The sequence below is a fragment of the Salmo salar genome, chromosome ssa04, assembly GCF_905237065.1.
Source record: "Salmo salar chromosome ssa04, Ssal_v3.1, whole genome shotgun sequence".
NCBI classification, from domain to species: Eukaryota; Metazoa; Chordata; class Actinopteri; order Salmoniformes; family Salmonidae; genus Salmo; species Salmo salar.
The window spans coordinates 72,776,509-72,798,007 of NC_059445.1; the positions used below are offsets into that span (position 1 = coordinate 72,776,509).

The window sequence follows — 21,499 nt, forward strand, 5'->3', positions numbered from 1 at the left end:
GAAGTTCCCAACTTCACTAAGTTGACTGTGCCTTTAAAACAGCTTGGAAAATTCCAGAACATTATGTCATGGCTTTAGAAGCTTCTGATAGGCTAATTGACATCATTTGAGTCAATTGGAGGTGTACCTGTGGATGTATTTCAAGGCCTACCTTTAAACGCAGTGCCTCTTTGCTTGACATTATGGGGAAATCAAAAGAAATCAGCCAAGACCTCATAAAAAAAATTGTAGACCTCCACAAGTCTGGTTCATCCTTGGGAGCAATTTCCAAATGCCTGAAGGTACCACGTTCATCTGTATATATTTTGATTTGATTAACACTTTTTTGGTTACTACATAACTCCATATGTGTAGATTTTTAGATTTTTTTCTGTCAAATTAACCAGTTATCTACCTTTGATAAGCAGCTAGCTAGCTATAGCTAGCTGGTAGATTGCTAGCTAGTTAGCTCCCATGCCAATTTCAAGTCTTTCTAAACTAATATTTGATTGATTTTAGTTATTAGGATCCCCATTTGCCGACGCCAATGGTGACAGCTAGTCTTACCGGGGGCCGACATATAACGAAAAAATACATTACAGACAAAAGAGTACAATTTACCTACATTTAAAAACATTAACATGTAGTTTGTGTGCATATATCAGTTACACATACATGTCAGTACATACACATAACTAGTAGGTCACATGGGGGAGAGGCGTTGTGCCGTGAGGTGTTGCTCTATTTGTTTTTTTGAAACCAGGTTTGCTATATATCTGCTATATAGTTATTTCAGAATTAAAGTTAATTGGCTAGCGAATCATGCTTTGTGACGTTAGGTTAGACATCCCCAGTTAGATCATGTGTTTCACTTATTGCATCTGCATGCTTGTTTCGTTCTCTCTGGTGCACTTGTTCGTTCATGAGCTGGCTGCTCATTCTAAATAGTATAATCTAATCTGTTCAAAACACTGGCAGCATGTAAAGCAGTGGTCATTCGGTTTTTGACATGCAAATGTGAAATAGGTGTATTTAACACCTGTCTCATTAGTCTGAATCAATAGCAGCCAGTGAACAATAATTAGTTTAATGTCAACCAGTGTTTCCAACCATGTATTTCTGCCTAATGCATTGAATCACAAAATTGTTCTAAAAGATACTTTAAGTTCTTAAGGCATGTAATTTTTAGTTTTTTAATGGTCTATTCTGTATCTTCAATCATATTAAACATGTTTAAAAAAATGTTTAGTAGTATTTTTCATCAGTTGTTTTACAGTGCTTTTGGAAAGTATTGAGGCCTCTTGACTTTTTCCACATTTAGTTACATTACAGCCTTATTTTTAAATGGATTAATTTTTTTTTTTTAAACTCAGCAATCTACACACAATACCCCATAATGACAAAGCGAAAACAGGTTTTTGAAATTTTTGCAAATTTACAAACATTTTAAAACAGAAATATCTTATTTACAGTACTGTGCAAAAGTTTTAGTCAGGTGAGAAAAAATGCTATAAAGTAAGAATGCTTTCAAAAATAGACATGTTAATAGATTATATTTATCAATTAACTAAATGCAAAGTGAGTGAACAGAAGAAAAATCTAAATCAAATCCATACTTGGTGTGACCACCCTTTGACTTCAAAACAGGATCAATTCTTGTAGGTACACTTGCACAAAGTCAGGGATTTTGTAGGCATATAGTCAGGTGTATGATTAAACAATTATACCAAACAGGTGCTAATTATCATCAATTCAATATGTAGGTTTAAATACAATAATTAACAGAAACATCTGTGTAGGAGGAATACAACTGGGTGAGGAACAGCCAAACTCAGCCAACAAGGTGAGGTTGTTGAAGACAGTTTACTGTCAAAAGTCATACACCATGGCAAGACTGAGCACAGCAACAAGACACAAGGTAGTTATCCTGATATGGATAGGGGGCAGTATTTTCACGGCCGGATGAAAAAACGTACCCGATTTAAACTTACTACTCTTGCCCAGAAACGAGAATATGCATATTATTAGTAGATTTGGATAGAAAACACTCTGAAGTTACTAAAACTGTTTGAATGGTGTCTGTGAGTATAACATAACTCATATGGCAGGCAAAAACCTGAGAAAAAGTCAACCAGGAAGTGGAGGATCTGAGAATTGTAGTTCTTCTTTCTAGTCCCTTTCAAAACTACAGTATCTGTGGTGTTACGTTGCACTTTCGAAGGCTTCCAATGGCTGTCTAAAGCCTTCAGAAAGTGGTTTGAGCCTTCTCCTGTCTCTGGGCAGAGTATAGTAGCTCAGTTTCTCAGTGGTCTGCCTGGCAACAAAGGGATTGGATATGCGCGGTCCCGCGAGCTCGCTGTTTTTTCTTTTTCTCCTTGAATGAATACGCTATTGTCCAGTTGGAATATTATCACAATTTTACGTTAAAAATTGATTTTAAACAGCGTTTGACATGCTTCTAAGTACGGTAATGGAACATTTTGACTTTTTGTGTCTCGAATTGCGCTAGCCTTTGGATAGTGACCTGAACGCACGAACAAAACGGAGGTATTTGGACATAACTATGGATTATTTCGAACAAAAACAACATTTCTTGTGGAAGTAGCAGTCCTGGGAGTGCATTCTGACGAAGATCAGCAAAGGTAAGAGCATATTTCTAATACTAATTCTGAGTTTAGGTTGCTCCGAACTTGGCAGGTGTCAAATTAGCTAGCCGTGATGGCGAGCTATGTCTCAGAATATTGAAAAATGTGCTTTCTCCGTAAAGCTATTTTAAAATCTGACACAGCGGTTGCATAAAGGAGTTCTGTATCTATAATTCTTAAAATAATTGTTATGTATTTTGTCAACGTTTATGATGAGTATTTTTGTAAATTCACTGGAAGTTTTTGGTGGAATACATTTTCTGAACATCACGCGCCAATGTAAAATGCTGTTTTTGGATATAAATATGAACTTGATTGAACAAAACATACATGTATTGTGTAACATAATGTCCTAGGAGTGTCATCTGATGAAGATCGTCAAAGGTTAGAGCTTCATTTAGCTGTGTTTTGGGTTTTTGTGACATATATGCTTGCTTGGAAAATGGCTGTGTGGTTATTTTGGTCTATGTACTCTCCTAACATAATCTAATGTTTTGCTTTCGCTGTAAAGCCTTTTTGAAATCGGACAATGTGGTTGGATTAAGGAGAAGTGTATCTTTAAAATGGTGTAAAATAGTCGTATGTTTGAGAAAATTGAATAGTGGTTGAATTGGAGATCATATTTATGTAGGGGGTTTTTCTATTTGTGTTTGTGGGTTGTTCTGTCATGGCTGTTCAAAGGATCGGACCAACGCGCAGCATGGTTGTAGTTCCACATATTTATTTATTCCGTGAAACGTTTGCAATACACCAAAATACTTGTAACAACAAAACAACAAACCGTGACGCAGAGAAAATAACACTACTCAAAAATTAACAACCCACAAACACAAATGGAAAAACCCCCTATATAAATATTATCTCCAATTAGAGACAACGAGAACCGGATGCCTCTAATTGGAGATAATCCCAACAACCCCAACATAGAAATAGAAACCTAGAAAAACAACATAGAAACAGATAACAAGAAAACCACCCAAAAACACCCCTTGTCACGCCCTGACCTACTCTACTATAGAGAATGACATCTTACAAGGGTCAGGTCGTGACAGTCATTCTGCTTTGTTGACAACTCCAACCACCCTGCGCCCCAGGTATTCAGCCAATCATCAGCCTCCACTGGTGTGCGTGCATGTGTACAAATAGAAAGTGAGAGAGGAAGATTGGGAAATTGAGTGCATTTGAATGCACAGTACTCAGGGAAATCAATTAGGAGTTGCAATTCAGGATTATGATTGTTATTCAAAGGCAGTGTATATTTAACTGGATGAAAATGAATGGTGGCGGACTGCGCTACGCTAACCCAATGTTAACTTGTGTGCCTTTCCAGGAATACCACTCCAAAAAACGATCTTGAAGTATTTTGTTCATTACTTCACTGTTAATACAATCCCTAAGTCAGCAGTCACGTTTTCGAGATGGATAGCACTTTCAGTTCAGAGCAAAAACCTATGATGATGCAAAACGCACCATCATTAAGAGTTTTTGTTTTGTTTCTTTGTAAACTTGACTGCTGAGGCATTTATTATTTATATAACCACCATGTCATAATGTACACTGGAGATTGGACATCGTAATGTCACACACGCGCACACACACACACACACGATAACATACGCACTATACACACATGTACACATGGATTTTGTGTCGTAGATAATGTGGTAGTAGAGTAGGGGCCTGAGGGAACACACTTAATGTGTTGTGAAATATGTTTTGAATAATTGTAATGTTTTTACAATTGTATAACTGCCTTAATTTTGCTGGACCCCAGGAAGAGTAGCTGCTGCCTTGGCAAATGGGGATCCATATCAAATACAATTACACACACACACAGCTGTGTATGTGCTCTAGTTCAGCACTCAGCATGTGTACCAGTATAAGTCCTGAATAGATGCAGTACATACAGACACTGTACTATTGTTCGACTCCATTTCCAAACCATTTGTCTTCCTCTCTTGACACTGGCACACACTGACATCCTATGTTTCCTTGCATCCTATCTCCTCACCTACTTCTCAACCGTATTGGAGGAGACAATCCAAGGTCCCACCCCTTGGGCCTTCTGCTCCAATGCGTTTTGAGAAGGACGAAAGGAGAGCTGATGCGAGGAATCTAGGAAAGGCGAATTGAGAAAGAGCCTGAACCTCTACCAAATGTGACTGAGCGGGATTCACTGAAGGGAGCCTGGTCTGATCTACTTCTGGGGTTAATTAGGTGTTAATAACTATAATACACCGAGCTTGTTAATTACAAATATCACTCTGCGTCCCAAATGGCACCCTATTCCCTTTATAGTGCAGTAATTTTGAACAGGTTGCATTGGGCTCTGGTCAAAAGTAGTGTACTACATAGGGAATAGTGTGCAATTTGTGCTGCATTAGAACCCTTTTAGCCATGAGAACTCCACCTCAATTGCAAAACATTGTATAAAACATGCAATAACTAAACCACTCTGTCCGTGGATTACCGCCGAATATTTGGAGATTATTTTTGTATTATTATTATTCAACTACATGGACTTACCTGTTACTACCATTGGTTTGCTCATGCAGAAGAAAATGTCTGCGTCCCAAATAGCACCCATAGGGTTCTGTTCAAAAGTAGTGCACTATAAAGGGCAGGGGTCGGCCAGCAATAGATTTTTGTAAAAGAAAATCTATATTAAAAAAAATTAGGGTGAGATTTTTGTTTTGAGTCAAATCAGGAATCTGTTCCCAAGTATTCTCACAAATGAAAAAAAGAGACGTGATCGTGTCTCAATGTAATGAAGGTATGAAATGATTGTTATCTCTTTTTGGGTTTATTCATTATTATAATTATGTTACAGTCCCCCCATCATCCGTTCTGACAAAAATCGGAGTCAGTGCAATCGCGCATTAGAAGACTCATTCAGAGTACTACTTTCAACATTTCACATACTATAAAACATTTTTTGGCATAGGCACGGCCAATGACAGAGAGAGGTTCTCCCAAATCAATGTAGTCCCTCCTGGATAGGGGTAAGGCCATCAGAAGGCAAGGTGAAGTAAGTACCATTTTGCTTACACCTATCTAATCCCTTTAGATCTACAGGAGTGCCTGGAGAGGAGTATCTAGGGCAGGGGTACTCAACCCTACGAGGTCCGGAGCCTGCCGGTTTTCTGTTCTACCTGATAATTAATTGCACATACCTGGTGTCCCAGGTCTAAATGAGTCTCTGATTATTGGGGAACAATGAAAAAACGCAGTGGAACTGGCTTCGAGGTCCAGAGTTGAGTTTGAGGAGTCTAGAGGTTGATTTGGGATTCAGTGGTAGAGAGAGGAGTATGAGAATAGAGTGGAGGACAGTAAATGAGGAGCGCAATATAGCAAATGAGAGATGAAGAGTGATACAGAGAACAAGAAACATGCTACATACACATTCTTTCTACAATCCCCATCTTTTCTCTACCCCTGTCTGTTACCCAGCACTGATTGTCTGCATCCCAAATAGCACCCTATTTCCTATATAGTTGACTACCTTTGACGAGAGCCCTATGTGCCCTATAGGCCCTGGTCAAAATAAGTGCACTAAATCGGAAATAGGGTACAATTTGGGATGCAACCATTCTCTGTTCAGCTCCATATATCCATCAGCTCCAAATGCCCACTAATTCACCTGAGCCTCTGCCAACACAATCCCAGAAGTCTTATCTCAGAGACCTAGGATGCTTCCATTCAGAATCTTTAAAACACTTTGATAAGTCAAGGAACTCTGGCGACAAGATTTTCAGTAATGGAGACACACTCCTGCACGCACACCCACAGGAGCCGTGCAAACACACTACTTCACACTGTGTATCTCAGATACAGCTATCCAGTTAACATCACCAAGCTAATGGACTGGGAGGAGAGCGCCTCAGATACGCCACTTTCCATCTCACAGGGAAAGCATTGCTCCAGTCACATATCAGGCAAGAGTGCATCTTCTGAACAGCACTTCCTCAAATCACATATCTTTTTAGATGTCTACTGGCTATGTGCCCACAGCTTGTGTCAATCTCTGAGATAAATCTTACAGAACAACCCATTTTAGCAGCACAGTGAAACCAACTAATGACCAATGCAAGTCTGAATGAGAACACAAGGCATACATCCATGTTTAATTGCTGTGGAAACGTTTGTTAGCGGGATTTAAGAATCTATTTTAGGCTTTGCCTGTTGGGGCATATTAGCATAGCTTCTCAATATTGTACAGCTGCAAACTCCAGCTCTACCGGACTCACGAGTGGCGCAGCAGTCTAAGGCACTGCATCTCAGTGCTTGAGGCGTCACTACAGACACCCTGGTTCAAGTCCAGGCTGTATCACAACCGGCTGTGGTTGGGAGTCCCATATGGCGGTGCACAATTGGCCCAGCGTCGTCTGGGTTTGGCAGATGTAGGCCTTCATTGTAAATAAGAATATGTTCTTAACTGACTTACCTAGTTAAATAAAGGTTACATTTAAAAAAAATACTGCTCCCAGCCTTGATCCAAGAACCCTGGAGTTTACACAGGTCAGGTTTTATCCAAATTCAGCACCTTGACTCTAGCCCGTGAGTGGCTTCGCTGTGGCTACCACTCATTCCCTCTCATACAGAGCCAGGGGGAAACACAGACACACACGCACACATAAACCTAACCCTTGCACCTATCTTGCTAGATAGCAAAATCCCCTCTCAATCTTGTTGTCCTAATGGTCCCCTCTGATCCGGACTATAGTACATCGTTGGTTACCTGGTAGTGATCGCGCCAGCTCTGACTCTGTGGACAGCTGCATTCGGACAGCAGGTCACAGCTGCTCCCTTTGGCGCGGACCACAGAGGGCCCAGGGCTCCTCCAGGAGCTTTCTGAGCGGGTAGCCATAAGCCGGCCCCTCTGCCGGGGAAGGGTAGCACCCCCGGGGACTGAGCCATAGTGGTATCCCTGGGGCGGGTGGTGCTGCCATCCACAAGAGCACGGCACCTCACCACATCCCCCTCTATCCATCTCCACACAGCAGTTCTGCTGTTTGTTCAGGTAGGCAGCAGTCATCCTGCCCAGCGCAATCCCTCCCTCACTACCTCTCTTTAGGTTTCTCGTCTTCCGTGCTCTGTAAATAAGAGGTGATGCTTGAGTCCTCTTTGACCATAAATTAACGAAAGGCACTGTTTAGTTGGCAGTATGTCACTGCTCTGAGAGAGTGTGTGAGTGAGCGAGTGAGACGCTGCTGTTAGAGTGAGTGGCAACAGCAGCATCAGCTGAGAGAGAGAGAGAAGCAGAGATGAAACAGAGAGAGAGAGAGAGAAAAGCTGAATTAGGGAGAGAGGGGGGAGAGAAGTAGAGATGAAACAGAGGGAGAGAGAGAGAAACTCAATTAGAGAGAGAGCGCGAGAGAAGCAGAGATGAGCAAAGAGAGAAGGTACTGGCTCTTCTGCGTTGCTGGCCGTGTGCTGGCTGGTAGCTCTTTGTCAGTAGATGACTCAACCTGCAGCACAACTTGATTGCATCCATGAATCCAGGCAAAAGCAATCCATGCTCCGAACAGGTAGGAATTTAAGAGCAGAGCCTGCACTACAAATTGGTTCAGGTGGAGACAGCCTCTCTGTATTCAATTAAACATGCTGCCTTCTTTCCCGGCACTTGAGTTTCTACCTTGGTTTTACAACATTCCCACCTCTAAACCGCTGTACTAAGAAACACATGATCTGAATCAAGTCTTTTGGACATTTGTATCTGTTACTTATACACTATGCAAGTGACACGGCAAGTAGCCTTGTCGTTCTGGAATTTTGTAGGCTTTTTGAATGGTCTTCAATGGGCAAAAACGTAGCGCAATGGTCTTCAGCGCAAATCTTAATGAAAGGCATTGGCAGAAGTAAATTAATCTACAAACAGGAATATCATTTGTATTATTTGACCGCATATTCATGAATTGAATGATATAATCGTCAAGCCCATTCAAAAGACCAGGGACATTAACACAGAGGCATGATGCAGGAACCAGTCACACTGCACAGTGTATAGGAAGGATGTTTGGAAGCTATAGTCCTGCATTGAGATAAATAAAAATGCTATCTCATACATAAAATCCTAATACAATAAATATGACAATTCATTGTGGACACTGAAACACATGTAAGCACACGGCATGTAGCCTATCAATAAATGACAAACCACAATACACACTCCACAGCTGATAGAATAACACATGAATTAGATGGTCAAATGAATGGTGCAATGGCAAGTATAAGGTCACTGGCGCTCCCTAATTCGATGAATAGTCTATTTTTAAATTCTAGTGTCAGATTTAATTACAAGCAAAGGGCTTTAGATGGAGTAATTGATGCTAAACCGCTCAGGATAAACTATCCAGCTGCTTTTCAATCAGATTCCACACTGACATATACTACTGCCCAAATGTTGATAATAAGTCTATAAAAAAAATTGCTAATAATGAAAATAAAGAACCCCTACCAGAAATTTCACACAAGATGAACACATTCTGTTTGCAGTGGTAACATGTTCCATGGCATGTGAAATGAGTTGATAACCTGTTTTAAATGTATTTAGGAACTAAAAGGCACACCAGGCTAGCTTTTCAGGTGTTTGTGAAAGCAAATACGGGGTGGAATGTATTATTTCTATTCATATTACAATTCAATTTGTGTTACAATGAAATGTGTTGTGCAATTATTGTACACTGAACAAAAATATAAACGCAACATGTATAGTGTTTGTCCCATGTTTCATAAGCTGAAATAAAAGATCCCAGAAATGTTCCATATGCACAAAAAGCTTATTTCTCTCACATTTTGTGCACAAATTTGTTTACATCCCTATTAGTGAGCATTTCTCCTTTGCCAAGATAATCCATCCACCTGACAGTTGTGTCATTCCAAGAAGCTGATTAAACAGTATGATCATTACACAGCTGCACCTTGTGCTGGGGACAATAAAAGGCCACTCTAAAATGTGCAGTTTTGTCACACAACACAATGCCACAGATGTCTCAAGTTTTGAGGGAGCGTGCATATGGCATGCTGACTGCAGGAATGTCTCTACCATAAGCCACCTCCAATGTCATTTTAGAGAATTTAGTAGTACATCCTATGAGAAGGAGATGTGTCGCGCTGCATGAGGCAAATGATGGTCACACCAGATACTGACTGGTTTTCTAATCTACCTTTGTTTTAAGGTATCTGTGACCAATAGATGCATATCTGTGAAAGTCAGATTGTCACGTGTTTTCTTACATGTGAAGCTGCAAATATGATTTTCACATGATGATTTTTACATGTGAATTTACAATTCCACATGTGAATGTGAGAATTTTCACGTGAATATTTTTCACGTGAAACTGGATATCTGATTTTCACATTTGAATGTTTTTAACATGTGAAACAGCTAATTTCACATGTGAAACTGTGAAAACATGTTATTCTCATCTCATGTGAAAAGGTTGTGTGAACATGTGAACTCCACATTTAATGCATATGGTTTCACGTGTGGAATTTAATATCAACATGTGAGATCAGCTATTTAATGCATGAATTAAATGTGTTATTTAATGTGAAACTGCCAATTTGATATGTTTTTATTTTTTAGGGCAGGGATCCCAAAAGTTACCATGGATATGTTAAATCACAAGTCTAAAGGAAGAATATTGGATGGACAACGTTTTCCTAAGGAAGAGACTGTGAGAATGAGATGTCACAGGTACCTTGAGCATTATTAGTTACTGGACCTGAAGTGAGCAAACGTCTCTGGTCTCCAAGAGTGTTTAAGGTACGTGTGACATCTCATTCACACAGTCCACCAAGGAAGCTACAAGAAATATCCTATTATTTCAAAGACAAGAGGCAGACTTGTAAAAAAGTGAGAAATAACTATTTTCTTTGGCTCTGTGTGATAATAATGGGCGACACTTTATGGGAAATGGATACGGGCTTAGCACTCCACAGGGTCTGAACCATAGCTACTTGGTGTGTGTGTTTACGTTTGTGTGTGCGTTTGTGTGTATTGGGCCATTTTCTCTGAGGCAAGTGACAGCAGCGTCTGATGGAGAATACCTCACCAGGGATGGCAGGGTGACAAAGTACAACACTCCAGGAAGCAGCTGTGTGAGGCGTATCCATGGCAACAGTGGGCGATATAAAAATGTGTGTGATCCCAACGAGAGTTGAAGAGGCAGGGGGTTTTGATTGCCTTGGTACAACGCACAATAACCACCTTAATCAGACCCAGTGTCATTGGTGACTAGCTTCATGCAAGTAGCCTTTGAGGGGAGGGTGAAGTTTCCCCTAGGTACAGATCTAGGATCAGCATCCCCTCCCCCAATCCTAACCATAAGTATTAGTTGGGGGAAATGTAAAATTCACCCAAGATCAATGTCTACGGGCAACTTCACCCTACTCCAACTTTGAGAGATAAGCACTATAATGGATTAGGATGCACCTAGACACTGATCTTGGGTCAGTTCTCCCCTGCCCCCACCCATGGTAAAGTTATTAATCAAGGAGGAAAACTGATCATAGATCTGTCCTCAAGGGAAATGTCTACTCGGAGCCTACAGAAGACTAGATAACCACACAGGACAGAAATACTTGTACATGACATGGGATACTCTGAACCCTGGTGACATTGAGAGGTATCAGATATTCTGTTTCTATATTAACAGGATATTATAGATATATGTATAACAATGGCATTGAAAGTTGGGCTCAGAATATGATTATATGGCGATCAATGTGGCCAAGATTAGGTTTTGTCAATGACATAAACTGCAGAGTACCCTTGATGGTATAACACTTCTGTGGACCACCATAATGAATGCATGTATAGTGCCTTCCCACTACAAGTACTATGCAATACATTACACATGTACTCAAGATGGACGCGCACACACACGCACACACACACACACACACACACACACACACACACACACACACACACACACACACACACACACGCGCATGCATTTACGTCATTTAGCACATGCATATTGAAGCCACACACACACACACACACATGCATTTATGTCATTTAGCACATGCATATTGAAGCCACACACACACACACACACACATGCATATTGAAGCCACACACACACACACACACACACACACACACATGCATATTGAAGCCACACACACACACACACACACACACACACACACACACAATATGCATATTGAAGCCACACACACACACACACACACACACACACACACACACACACACACACACACACACACACACACACACACACACACACACACACACACACACACACACACACACTTTCACACTCTCCACATAAGCTGCTGCTAGTCTCTTTATTATCTATCCTGATTGCCTAGTCACTTTTACCCCTACCTACATGTACATATTACCTCAAATACCTTGTACCGCTGCCCATTGACCTAGTACCGGTATTCCTTTTATATAGTCTCGTTATTATTATTTTATTGTGTTACTATTTCCTTATATTCTTTTGTGTGGAAATGTTCTTGCTTTTTAACTGTGCATTGTTGGGAAAAGATTTGTAAGTAAGCAAGTTTACACCTGTTGTAGTCGGCGCATGTGACAAACACGCACGCACACACATACACACACACTCACATTTTTGTAGACTAACGTTAATCTGCTCTGTTTACACTATTAATCCTTTGCACTCTGCATCTATGGCAGCTCCACTTCATCAGATATCAAGAGTGTGTCCCAATAATCTCTACTTTCTCCTTCCCTACTTCCCACAAATCTAAAAGCATTGGAGTGGTGGAGGCATGGGCTGGTGGAAGTTTTCACCATATCTTATACCAGTTTCCTTTCAAATCAGTGAAGGGAAGTTAACAAGTGCACACTTTTGGGTAGGAAGTAGAAATAATTGGGACATAGCTTCAGTGTGCTGTGCTGTAGCATCAAGCAGATAGATAGTCATCATTACGTCACATGTTGTTACCTATAGGATTCTGTGTGCTAAGTACACGTTTGTGTATGTTTTTCTTTGTATGGAATGTGTATTGATTACTTGTTTGTACATTTCTTTCCTAGATTGCCAATGGTCTAATATAATCTATTGTTCTATAGATGTGGAAATAAAACTGAATGGACACATAATGGACCTTATCCAAAATACAGCCATTATGATTCTGAATCCAGGCTTGAAGGGTAGGAAGAGAAAGTGCTCCAGAAAAAAAGTGCTGACATTTTCCTAATGTTTAACTTTTAACTCCGTTATGAAATTGATATCATATAATACTTTTTTCTTATCCCGGAAAGTCCCGGGAAAGTCAAGAAAACTTGTCTCATGGCAATGCCAAGGGTGAAAAAGTCAGCTTCCATAGCTGAGAAGCTTCTTTGGTTGCGGTTAACCATTTGAGATGGAGAGTTACATAATTCCTGCAGACATTGGTGTCAGTCTCTGCCAGCTCAATGTTTGTGGGGGCTTAATTACATTGTGAAAGGCCTCCCACTCTGAGGCTGACAGGAGTGTAAATGGATATTGACTGTGTCTGACAGCATCAGTGCTGGGGGAATTACCTGTGGGGTTGACAGAAATTCCGCGAGTCTCATAACCGGGCCATAGCTCACCAATGCCCCCTGCAGGCCTTGTGGGAAGATTGCTCCACTGAGTCACTGTTGGCAAGCTAACTAGTTCTGTGACGAGCGACTAATCACTAATGGTTAAGGTTAGAATTGTGGTTAGGGAAGCTCCTAGATCTGTACCTAGGGGAAACTTCATCCCGGAGCAATTGACTAAGCTACTGCATAGTGAGGTTCCTGTCTAGACTCCTAAAGTGCTTCAAAACGTAGGTCTGTCAGACCTTTCTCTGTTTCATTAACGGCACAATCTCTAATTTCAACAGCCTGACTCTGCCACTTTGTTTCAGAAGGATGAAGGACGGGGCTGGGGAAATGTAACTATTTATTCACAGATAGAGCTATGGATGCAATGATTGACAGTCTATGAGATCGGCATGATTGTTTTGAAGCCCTAACGTTATTTGTCAAAGACTCAAATTACAAAAAAACTAAACATCGGACTAATAAAGCCAGAATTTGAGGGTTGTCACAAGACTGTTCACAAAATTACTGCTGTGCATTTGACTTGCACAGCAGTGAGTACCGAATAGGAGTTGACATTATTAACGGAATTCCATTTAGAATAAAGATTAAATAAGGAAATAACAAAACAAGAAAAATCTATAAAGGTCTTCCACACAGCTTTCACCTGTCAGATCCTTCTTAAAGGTACACTTAACCAGCATGGCTACCACAGCATTCTGCAGCGATGCGCCATCCCATCTGGTTTGCGCTTACTGAGACTATCATTTGTTTTTCAACAGGACAATGACCCAACACACCTCCAGGCTGTGTAAGGGCTATTTGACCAAGAAGGAGAGTGATGGAGTGCTGCATCAGATGACCTGGCCTCCACAATCACCTGACCTTAACCCAATTGAGATGGGTTGGGATGAGTTGGACCGCAGAGTGAAGGAAAAGCAGCCAACAAGTGCTCAGCTTAGGTGGGAACTCCTTCAAGACTGTTGGAAAAGTATTCTTCATGAAGTTGGTACAGAGAATGCCAAGAGTGTGCAAAGCTGTCGTCAACGCAAAGAGTGGCTAATTTTGTAACACTCTTTTGGTTACTACATGATTCCATATGTGTTATTTCATAGTTTTGATGTCAATAATGTAGAAAATAGTAAAAATACTGAAAAACCCTTGAATGAGTAGGTATGTCAAAACTTTTGACTGGTACTGTACCCATTCGTCTTGGACAGTGTCCTCCTGTTGAATATCTACCAACAAATGTTCCCCCCTTGGGTATTATAGTAAGTGTTTCCTTATACCATGAAGTAAAAGACAATTAGGGGCAGAGCACTAGTTCCATGTTCTTCAATGCCACTCCTCTCACAAACCGTTTGACCCCCTCAACAGTCACCCAGGTTAAAACCTGATAGTCAATTACTGCGGCCATTCCACTATGTTGAACAGTGCTTGGCCACTCGAACCGCAGTCACAAGGAAGCAGAGCCTTGTCCTCAAGCCTCTGGCACAAAGGGAGCATACTAAGAGAAAGACATGGTGACTATATCTAAACAACTATACGTCTTGATTATGTTCTGCATTATCTTCAAAGAGATAATGTTATGTAAATAATGTTCACAATAGATGCACAGAAAGAAACCGATGTGGAGCCTATGGTAGTATAATATCAGAGAAAATAGCAGTCTGACAGATCAAGCATGTCTTGATAGACCAAGTGCCGCCGTTTTTTAAGGGGAGCGTTGAGGGGGAGAAACACGTGTACTTCCTTAGATGTCCACATGGTGGCACTGGTAGCTCAGTTTTTATGTTTTGTAGACAAGTGATCCCATTGTCTACGCGACGAGGCTGCTGAGGGGAGCACGGCTCATAATAATGGCTGGAACGGAGGAAACGGAACCATTTGTTTGAAGTTTTTGATACCGTTCCCCTAATTCTGCTCCAACCATTACCACAAGCCGTCCTCCCCAATTAAGGTGTCACCAACCTCCTGTGCAATGTTTACCCCAGTTTAGATCCATCGTAAAGTGCTGTGAAATGAATAGTCAAACTCTCTATATGAGACTATGACAATATGAGATCACAAAGTACATGACACTTCCTATAGATCTGAGCGAAAGACACATGGAAATGTATAGACTATAGGGACTACACTTGACTGCTGGGGATGACAGAAGGACTGAACCACAGCATTAAATCTTACTGAGATATCTGAATAGCTTGACCATAGTGTACATGTGATTTGTGTAAACAGAGTGGAAATTTCATCCCAACCTGGGCACGAACAACCCTCTGCACACCAATACAACACAACTCAGGAAGTACTGTGAAAACTTCTGCGTTTCTTGGGTCCGTGGCGACAGAACTTCTAGGTCTCCGAGCTTGCGACATCACAATGGCAGCTACTACTAGTTCACTCACAGCTGACTAGCTATTGATTCCACGCATGCATTCACATACACACAACTTCAAACGCACACTTTCCCTAACAGGATACACAGAGGGCAGTAGAGCATAACCAGTCTTTGAACGTTACACATCCAAACACACACACGTTCCTACGCACGTACACACACACACGTTCCTACGCACATGCACACACGCACACACACACACACACACACACACACACACACACACACACACACACACACACACACACACACACACACACACACACACACACACACACACACACACACACACACACACACACACACACACACACACACACACACACACACACACACACACACACACACACACACACACACACACACAGCACCACTTAGCCAATTTAGTGCAGCAAGAGGAGCCATTCCAGCTCTCTGGTTTAGATTTTAAAGACCTGTCAGGGGGACATCAGAAGCCCTCTGATGAAGTGACCTGACCTTGGCCCTGCAGAAATGGAGGGACAGTGAATTCGGAATTAGAGAGAGGCTGGATCTGACCTTCTAACCCGGGTCTAAGTAATTCCATTATGATGAAGCAGACGGACTTCTATTGTAAAGGGTATACCTAAAGAGCTGCATGCCAAATGAAAAGCTGATGATTTAATGGCAAATGGCAAAGGTGAGGCGCTGAGCTATTCTAAAGTATTCTATGGAGATGCGGTGGCGGCTGATCAGAGATTTACCAGCGGGAGATTCAGAGCAGGATGCCGGGTCAGACCCCATGGTGTTATTGTTTTTCCATTTTGGTTAAACCTTTTTTTAAAGATCTAATGTAGATTACCAGCTCGGTGCGTATATTCCTGATGCAAAGATACAGTATGGTCATAACATATTAGCAATATATCACCCAAATTATAAATTACAAATCTACCTATATTTTAGATTTGGGTTTATTTACCTGGCTCCAGATTAGCTTTGCATTGTTGAGTCTGGGGAGCGGTAGGTTGCCTGGCAAAAGCAACAGACTCTGGCTGAAACCAGTTCTCAAGCCCCCAGACCAATGTGTTGTACCAGGAGCAACACTGGCAACAACATGTAGGGTGTCCATATTAGGAAGTTGTGCTGAGACTAAGGCTGTCCTAACATGGGCAATGTAGGCATGTGACAAAAAACCCAAGCTACACACATACAGTGCATTCGGAAAGTATTCAGACCCTTGTTCAGACCCTTAAGAAGTAGAATTGTACATTTCCACATTTTGTTATGTTACAGCCTTATTCTGAAATTGATTAAATTCAATATTGTTCCTCCTCAATCTACACACAATACTCCATAATGACAAAGCGAAAACAGGTTTTTAGAAATTATTGCAAATATATATATTTAAATACATTTATTTTTATTTATTTATTTATTAAGTATTGAGGCTCGAAATTGAGCTCAGGTACATCCTGTTTCCATTGATCATCTTTGAGATGTGTCTACAACTTGATTGGAGTCCACCTATGGTAAATTCAATTGATTGGACATGATTTGGAAAGGAACACATCTGCCTATATAAGGTCCCACAGTTGACAGTGCATGTGTCCAGGCACAGATCAAGGGAAGGACACCAAAAAATGTCTGCAGCATTGAAGGTCCCCAAGAACACAGTGGCCTCCATCATTCTTACATGGATGAAGTTTGGAACCACCAAGACTCTTCCTAGAGCTGTCTGCCTGACCAAACTGAGCAATCGGGGGAGAAGGGCCTTGGTCAGGGAGGTGACCAAGAACCCGATGGTCACTCTGAAGAAGTTCCAGAGTTCTTCTGTGGAGATGGGAGAACCTTCCAGAAGGACAACCATCTCTGCGGCACTCCACCAATCAAGCCTTTATGGTAGAGGCCAGACCGAAGCCACTCTTCAGTAAAAGGCACGACAGCCCACTTGGAGTTTGCCAGAAGGCACCTAAAGACTCTCAGACCATGAGAAACAAAATCCTCTGGTCTGATGAAACCAAGATTGAACTAAATGCCAAGCGTCACGTCTGGAGGAAACCTGCCACCATCCCTACGGTGAAGCATGGTGGTGGCAGCATCATGCAGGGGGGATGTTTTTCAGCGGCAGGGACTGGGAGACTAGTCAGGATCAAGGGAAAGATGAACGGAGCAGAGTACAGAAAAATCCTTGATGAAAACCTGGTCCACAGCACTTAGGACCTGAGACTGGGGCAAAGGTTCACCTTCCAACAGGACAATGACCGTAAGCACACAGCCAAGACAACACAGGAGTGGCTTTGGGACAAGTCTCTGAATGTCCTTGAGTGGCCCAGCCAGAGCCCTGAAAATAGCAGCGACACAGTAACGCTCCCCATCCAACCTAACAGAGCTTGAGAGGATCCTACAGAGAAGAATTGGAGAAATTCCCCAAATACAGGTGTGCCAAGCTTATAGCGTCATACCCAAGAAAACTCGAGGCTGTAATCACTGCCAAAGGTGCTTCAACAAAGTACTGAGTAAAAGGTCTGAACACTTATGTAAACGTGATATTTCAGCTTTTTATTTTTAATAACTTAACAAAAATGTATACACACCTGTTTTTGCTTTGTCATTATAAGGTATTGTATGTAGATTGATGAGGGGAAAAACAATTTAATTAATTTTAGAATAAGGCTGTAACGTAACAAAATGTGGAAAAAGTCAAGGGGTGTGAATACTTTCTGAATGCACTGTATATAACCACACACATGCATTAACAAATGAAGTAGAACATATTTTTGGTTCACACTTCATTTGGATAGTTTGGATTTTCCATCTACAGATGGTCGTACTATCAACTAACTGTTGATTAGCAACTGCTTACTAAGATTTGGTTATGGTTAGGGTTTGGTTTAGAATAAGAGTTAGGGTAAGGTTAGGGTAAGGGTTTGGGTTAGGTTAAAGCTAGGATAAGGTTTAGTAGCTAGTTAGTTTAAATGTTACTAATAGTCTATAGAGCATCTACAGAAGGACTATCCAAATAAAGTGTTCTAAGCTTTTTCTCTAAAAGATCCACTGCTTGTAGTATGTGCTGGCAGTTGTATAAAATATTTGAAATATCCAGTCATAAACATAATGACACATAGCAAACAAAATGTCCTGGTAAATGTCCCAGCATAACGCCTTCCCAACAAACACATTTATTTAAAAAAAAATATATATTTGTATTTTACCCCCGACCCCCGATCATGGCTCATTGCTGCAACTCCCCAACGGGCTCTGGAGAGGTGAAGGTGGAGTTATGCATCATCCGAAACATGACCCGCCTAACCGCGCTCCTTAACACCCGCCAGCTTAACCTGGAAGGCAGTCGCACCAATGTGTTCGAGGAAACACCGTTCAACTGGCGTGCGGGATCAGCCCGCAGGCACCCGGCCCACCACAAGGAGTCGCTAGAGCGTGATGAGCCAAGTAAAGATCCACCGGCCAAACCCTCCCCTAACCCGGACGACGCTGGGCCAATTGTGCGCAGTCCTATGGGACTCTCGACCACGGCACAGCCCGGGATATGAACCCGGGACCGTAGTAACGCCTCTAGCACTACTGCATGCAATGTAGTGCCTTAGACCGCTGCACCACTGGGGAGCCCAAAACACAATTTTCTATTCCTTTTTTCAAGCTGAATGGACAGTATTGCATTGCTCTAGCATGACTGAGCAACAAACATTCTGCTTTACAATACTGTTGGCTCATGGCCAGATACCCGAGCACTTTGTGGAGTAATAAAACATACAGGATAGGTCAATACAACAAAGAGAAGGGCAGCGCTCCCTCTGAACGGCCATAATAACACTCCATCCAATGCTGCACTAGCAGCAATGAAAGGCTATTAGCAAACACCATTTAAATAGATGGAAGGTCAGTTAAACTCCATTCCATTTAAACTCCATACACCTGCATTGCTTGCTGTTAGGGGTTTTAGGCTGGGTTTTTGTACAGCCCTTTGTGACATCAGCTGATGTAAGAAGGGCTTTAGAAATATATTTGATTGATTGATTGATTGATTGATTGATTGATTGATTGATTGATTGATTGATTGATTGATTGAAATAGATGGGAGGTCAGTCAAAGTCAAACTTCATTTTCAAACACAGCATATACAGTATAAAGTTTATTGGCTTTTTTTGTTAAACTAAAACATGTTTTTATTTTATTGTACTGTACGTGTCTGTACTGTACGTCCCTCATTCATAAATATCACCTCATCAATTGTATTTACAGATACCGTTTACCTCCATGCACCTCCATACCGTGACACATTTCAGCTTGTCATTTCATTTGGTAAATATGAAGTGCTATTATCTCCACAAGACATTTTCATCTCTATCAATCATTCTGGTGCTAAGAGGCCTGCTCCGTACATAATATATCCTGAGCTCTGGTAGGTACAGATCTAGGATCAGCTTCTACTCCCCAATCCTAACCTAAACCATTAATAGGGAAAAAGAAAAACTGACCCCAGACCAAATTCACCCAACTCAATATATTGAAGGCTGACCTGAGGATAGCTGACACTGCCGCTACTACCTGGTTGTCTCTTCAGTAGCCTCTCGGTCAGGGTCTGCTTCCACTTGCGGATGGTTACCAGAGGGGGCCCCTTGAGTTAGGAACGCTGTCTCAAAGGGACACATTGTTCACCCGCACATAGCTCATCTTTCCTCACTGCTTGTGAGGAAATCCACGTTTACCAGAAAATATAAATCCACACACTGGTATGCTTCTTCCAAAGTGTCTTCGTCTGGACAAGTATTTCAGTAAGTGTAATTCAATATATACCTTTGCTTCCTCGTTCCCCCAACCCATGTTTACCAACAACACCTCCCCTGAAACCACGATAACAGGGTAAAAAGAGCTGAAATCCCACACCTTAGATCCACACCTTAGATCCACACCTTAGATCCACACCTTAAATCCACACCTTAGATCCCCACCTTAGATCCACACCTTAGATCCCCACCTTAGATCCACACCTTAGATCCCCACCTTAGATCCCCACCTTAGATCCTCACCTTAGATCCACACCTTAGATCCCCACCTTAGATCCACACCTTAGATCCCCACCTTAGATCCACAACTTAGATCCCCACCTTAGATCCCCACCTTAGATCCCCACCTCAGATCCCCACCTTAGATCCACACCTTAGATCCCCACCTTAGATCCCCACCTTAGATCCACACCTTAGATCCCCACCTTAGATCCACACCTTAGATCCACACTTTAAATCCACACCTTAGATCCCCACCTTAGATCCCCACCTTAGATCCACACTTTAAATCCACACCTTAGATCCCCACCTTAGATCCCCACCTCAGATCCCCACCTCAGATCCCCACCTTAGATCCACACCTTAGATCCCCACCTTAGATCCACACCTTAGATCCCCACCTTAGATCCACACCTTAGATCCCCACCTTAGATCCCCACCTTAGATCCACACCTTAGATCCCCACCTTAGATCCCCACCTTAGATCCCCACCTTAGATCCACACCTTAGATCCACACCTCAGATCCCCACCTCAGATCCCCACCTCAGATCCCCACCTCAGATCCCCACCTTAGATCCCCACCTTAGATCCACACCTTAGATCCCCACCTTAGATCCCCACCTTAGATCCCCACCTTAGATCCACACCTTAGATCCCCACCTTAGATCCACACCTTAGATCCCCACCTTAGATCCACACCTTAGATCCCCACCTTCGATCCCCACCTTAGATCCCCACCTTAGATCCACACCTTAGATCCCCACCTTAGATCCCCACCTTAGATCCCCACCTTAGATCCACACCTTAGATCCACACCTCAGATCCCCACCTCAGATCCCCACCTTAGATCCCCAACTTAGATCACCACCTTAGATCACCACCTTAGATCCCCACCTTAGATCCACACCTTAGATCCACACCTTAGATCCACACCTTAGATCC

At 42.0% G+C, this 21,499-nt stretch overlaps 1 protein-coding gene across 18 annotated transcripts in view; it reads right to left on the bottom strand.

The window, feature by feature from the left end:
* The window catches only part of LOC106603804 (disks large homolog 2), a 325,722-nt gene that overhangs the window by 94,377 nt on the left and 209,846 nt on the right, over positions 1 to 21,499 (bottom strand). The window contains exon 1 of one of the 18 annotated variants that reach the window (XM_045717318.1): positions 7,363 to 9,328. The exons of the other annotated variants lie outside the window; for them this stretch is intronic. Coding sequence (XP_045573274.1) covers positions 7,363 to 7,659 — 297 coding nt within the window. The 5' untranslated portion in view covers positions 7,660 to 9,328. Of the gene's footprint in view, positions 1 to 7,362; positions 9,329 to 21,499 lie in introns of those variants that run through there. 18 annotated transcript variants of the gene reach the window in all.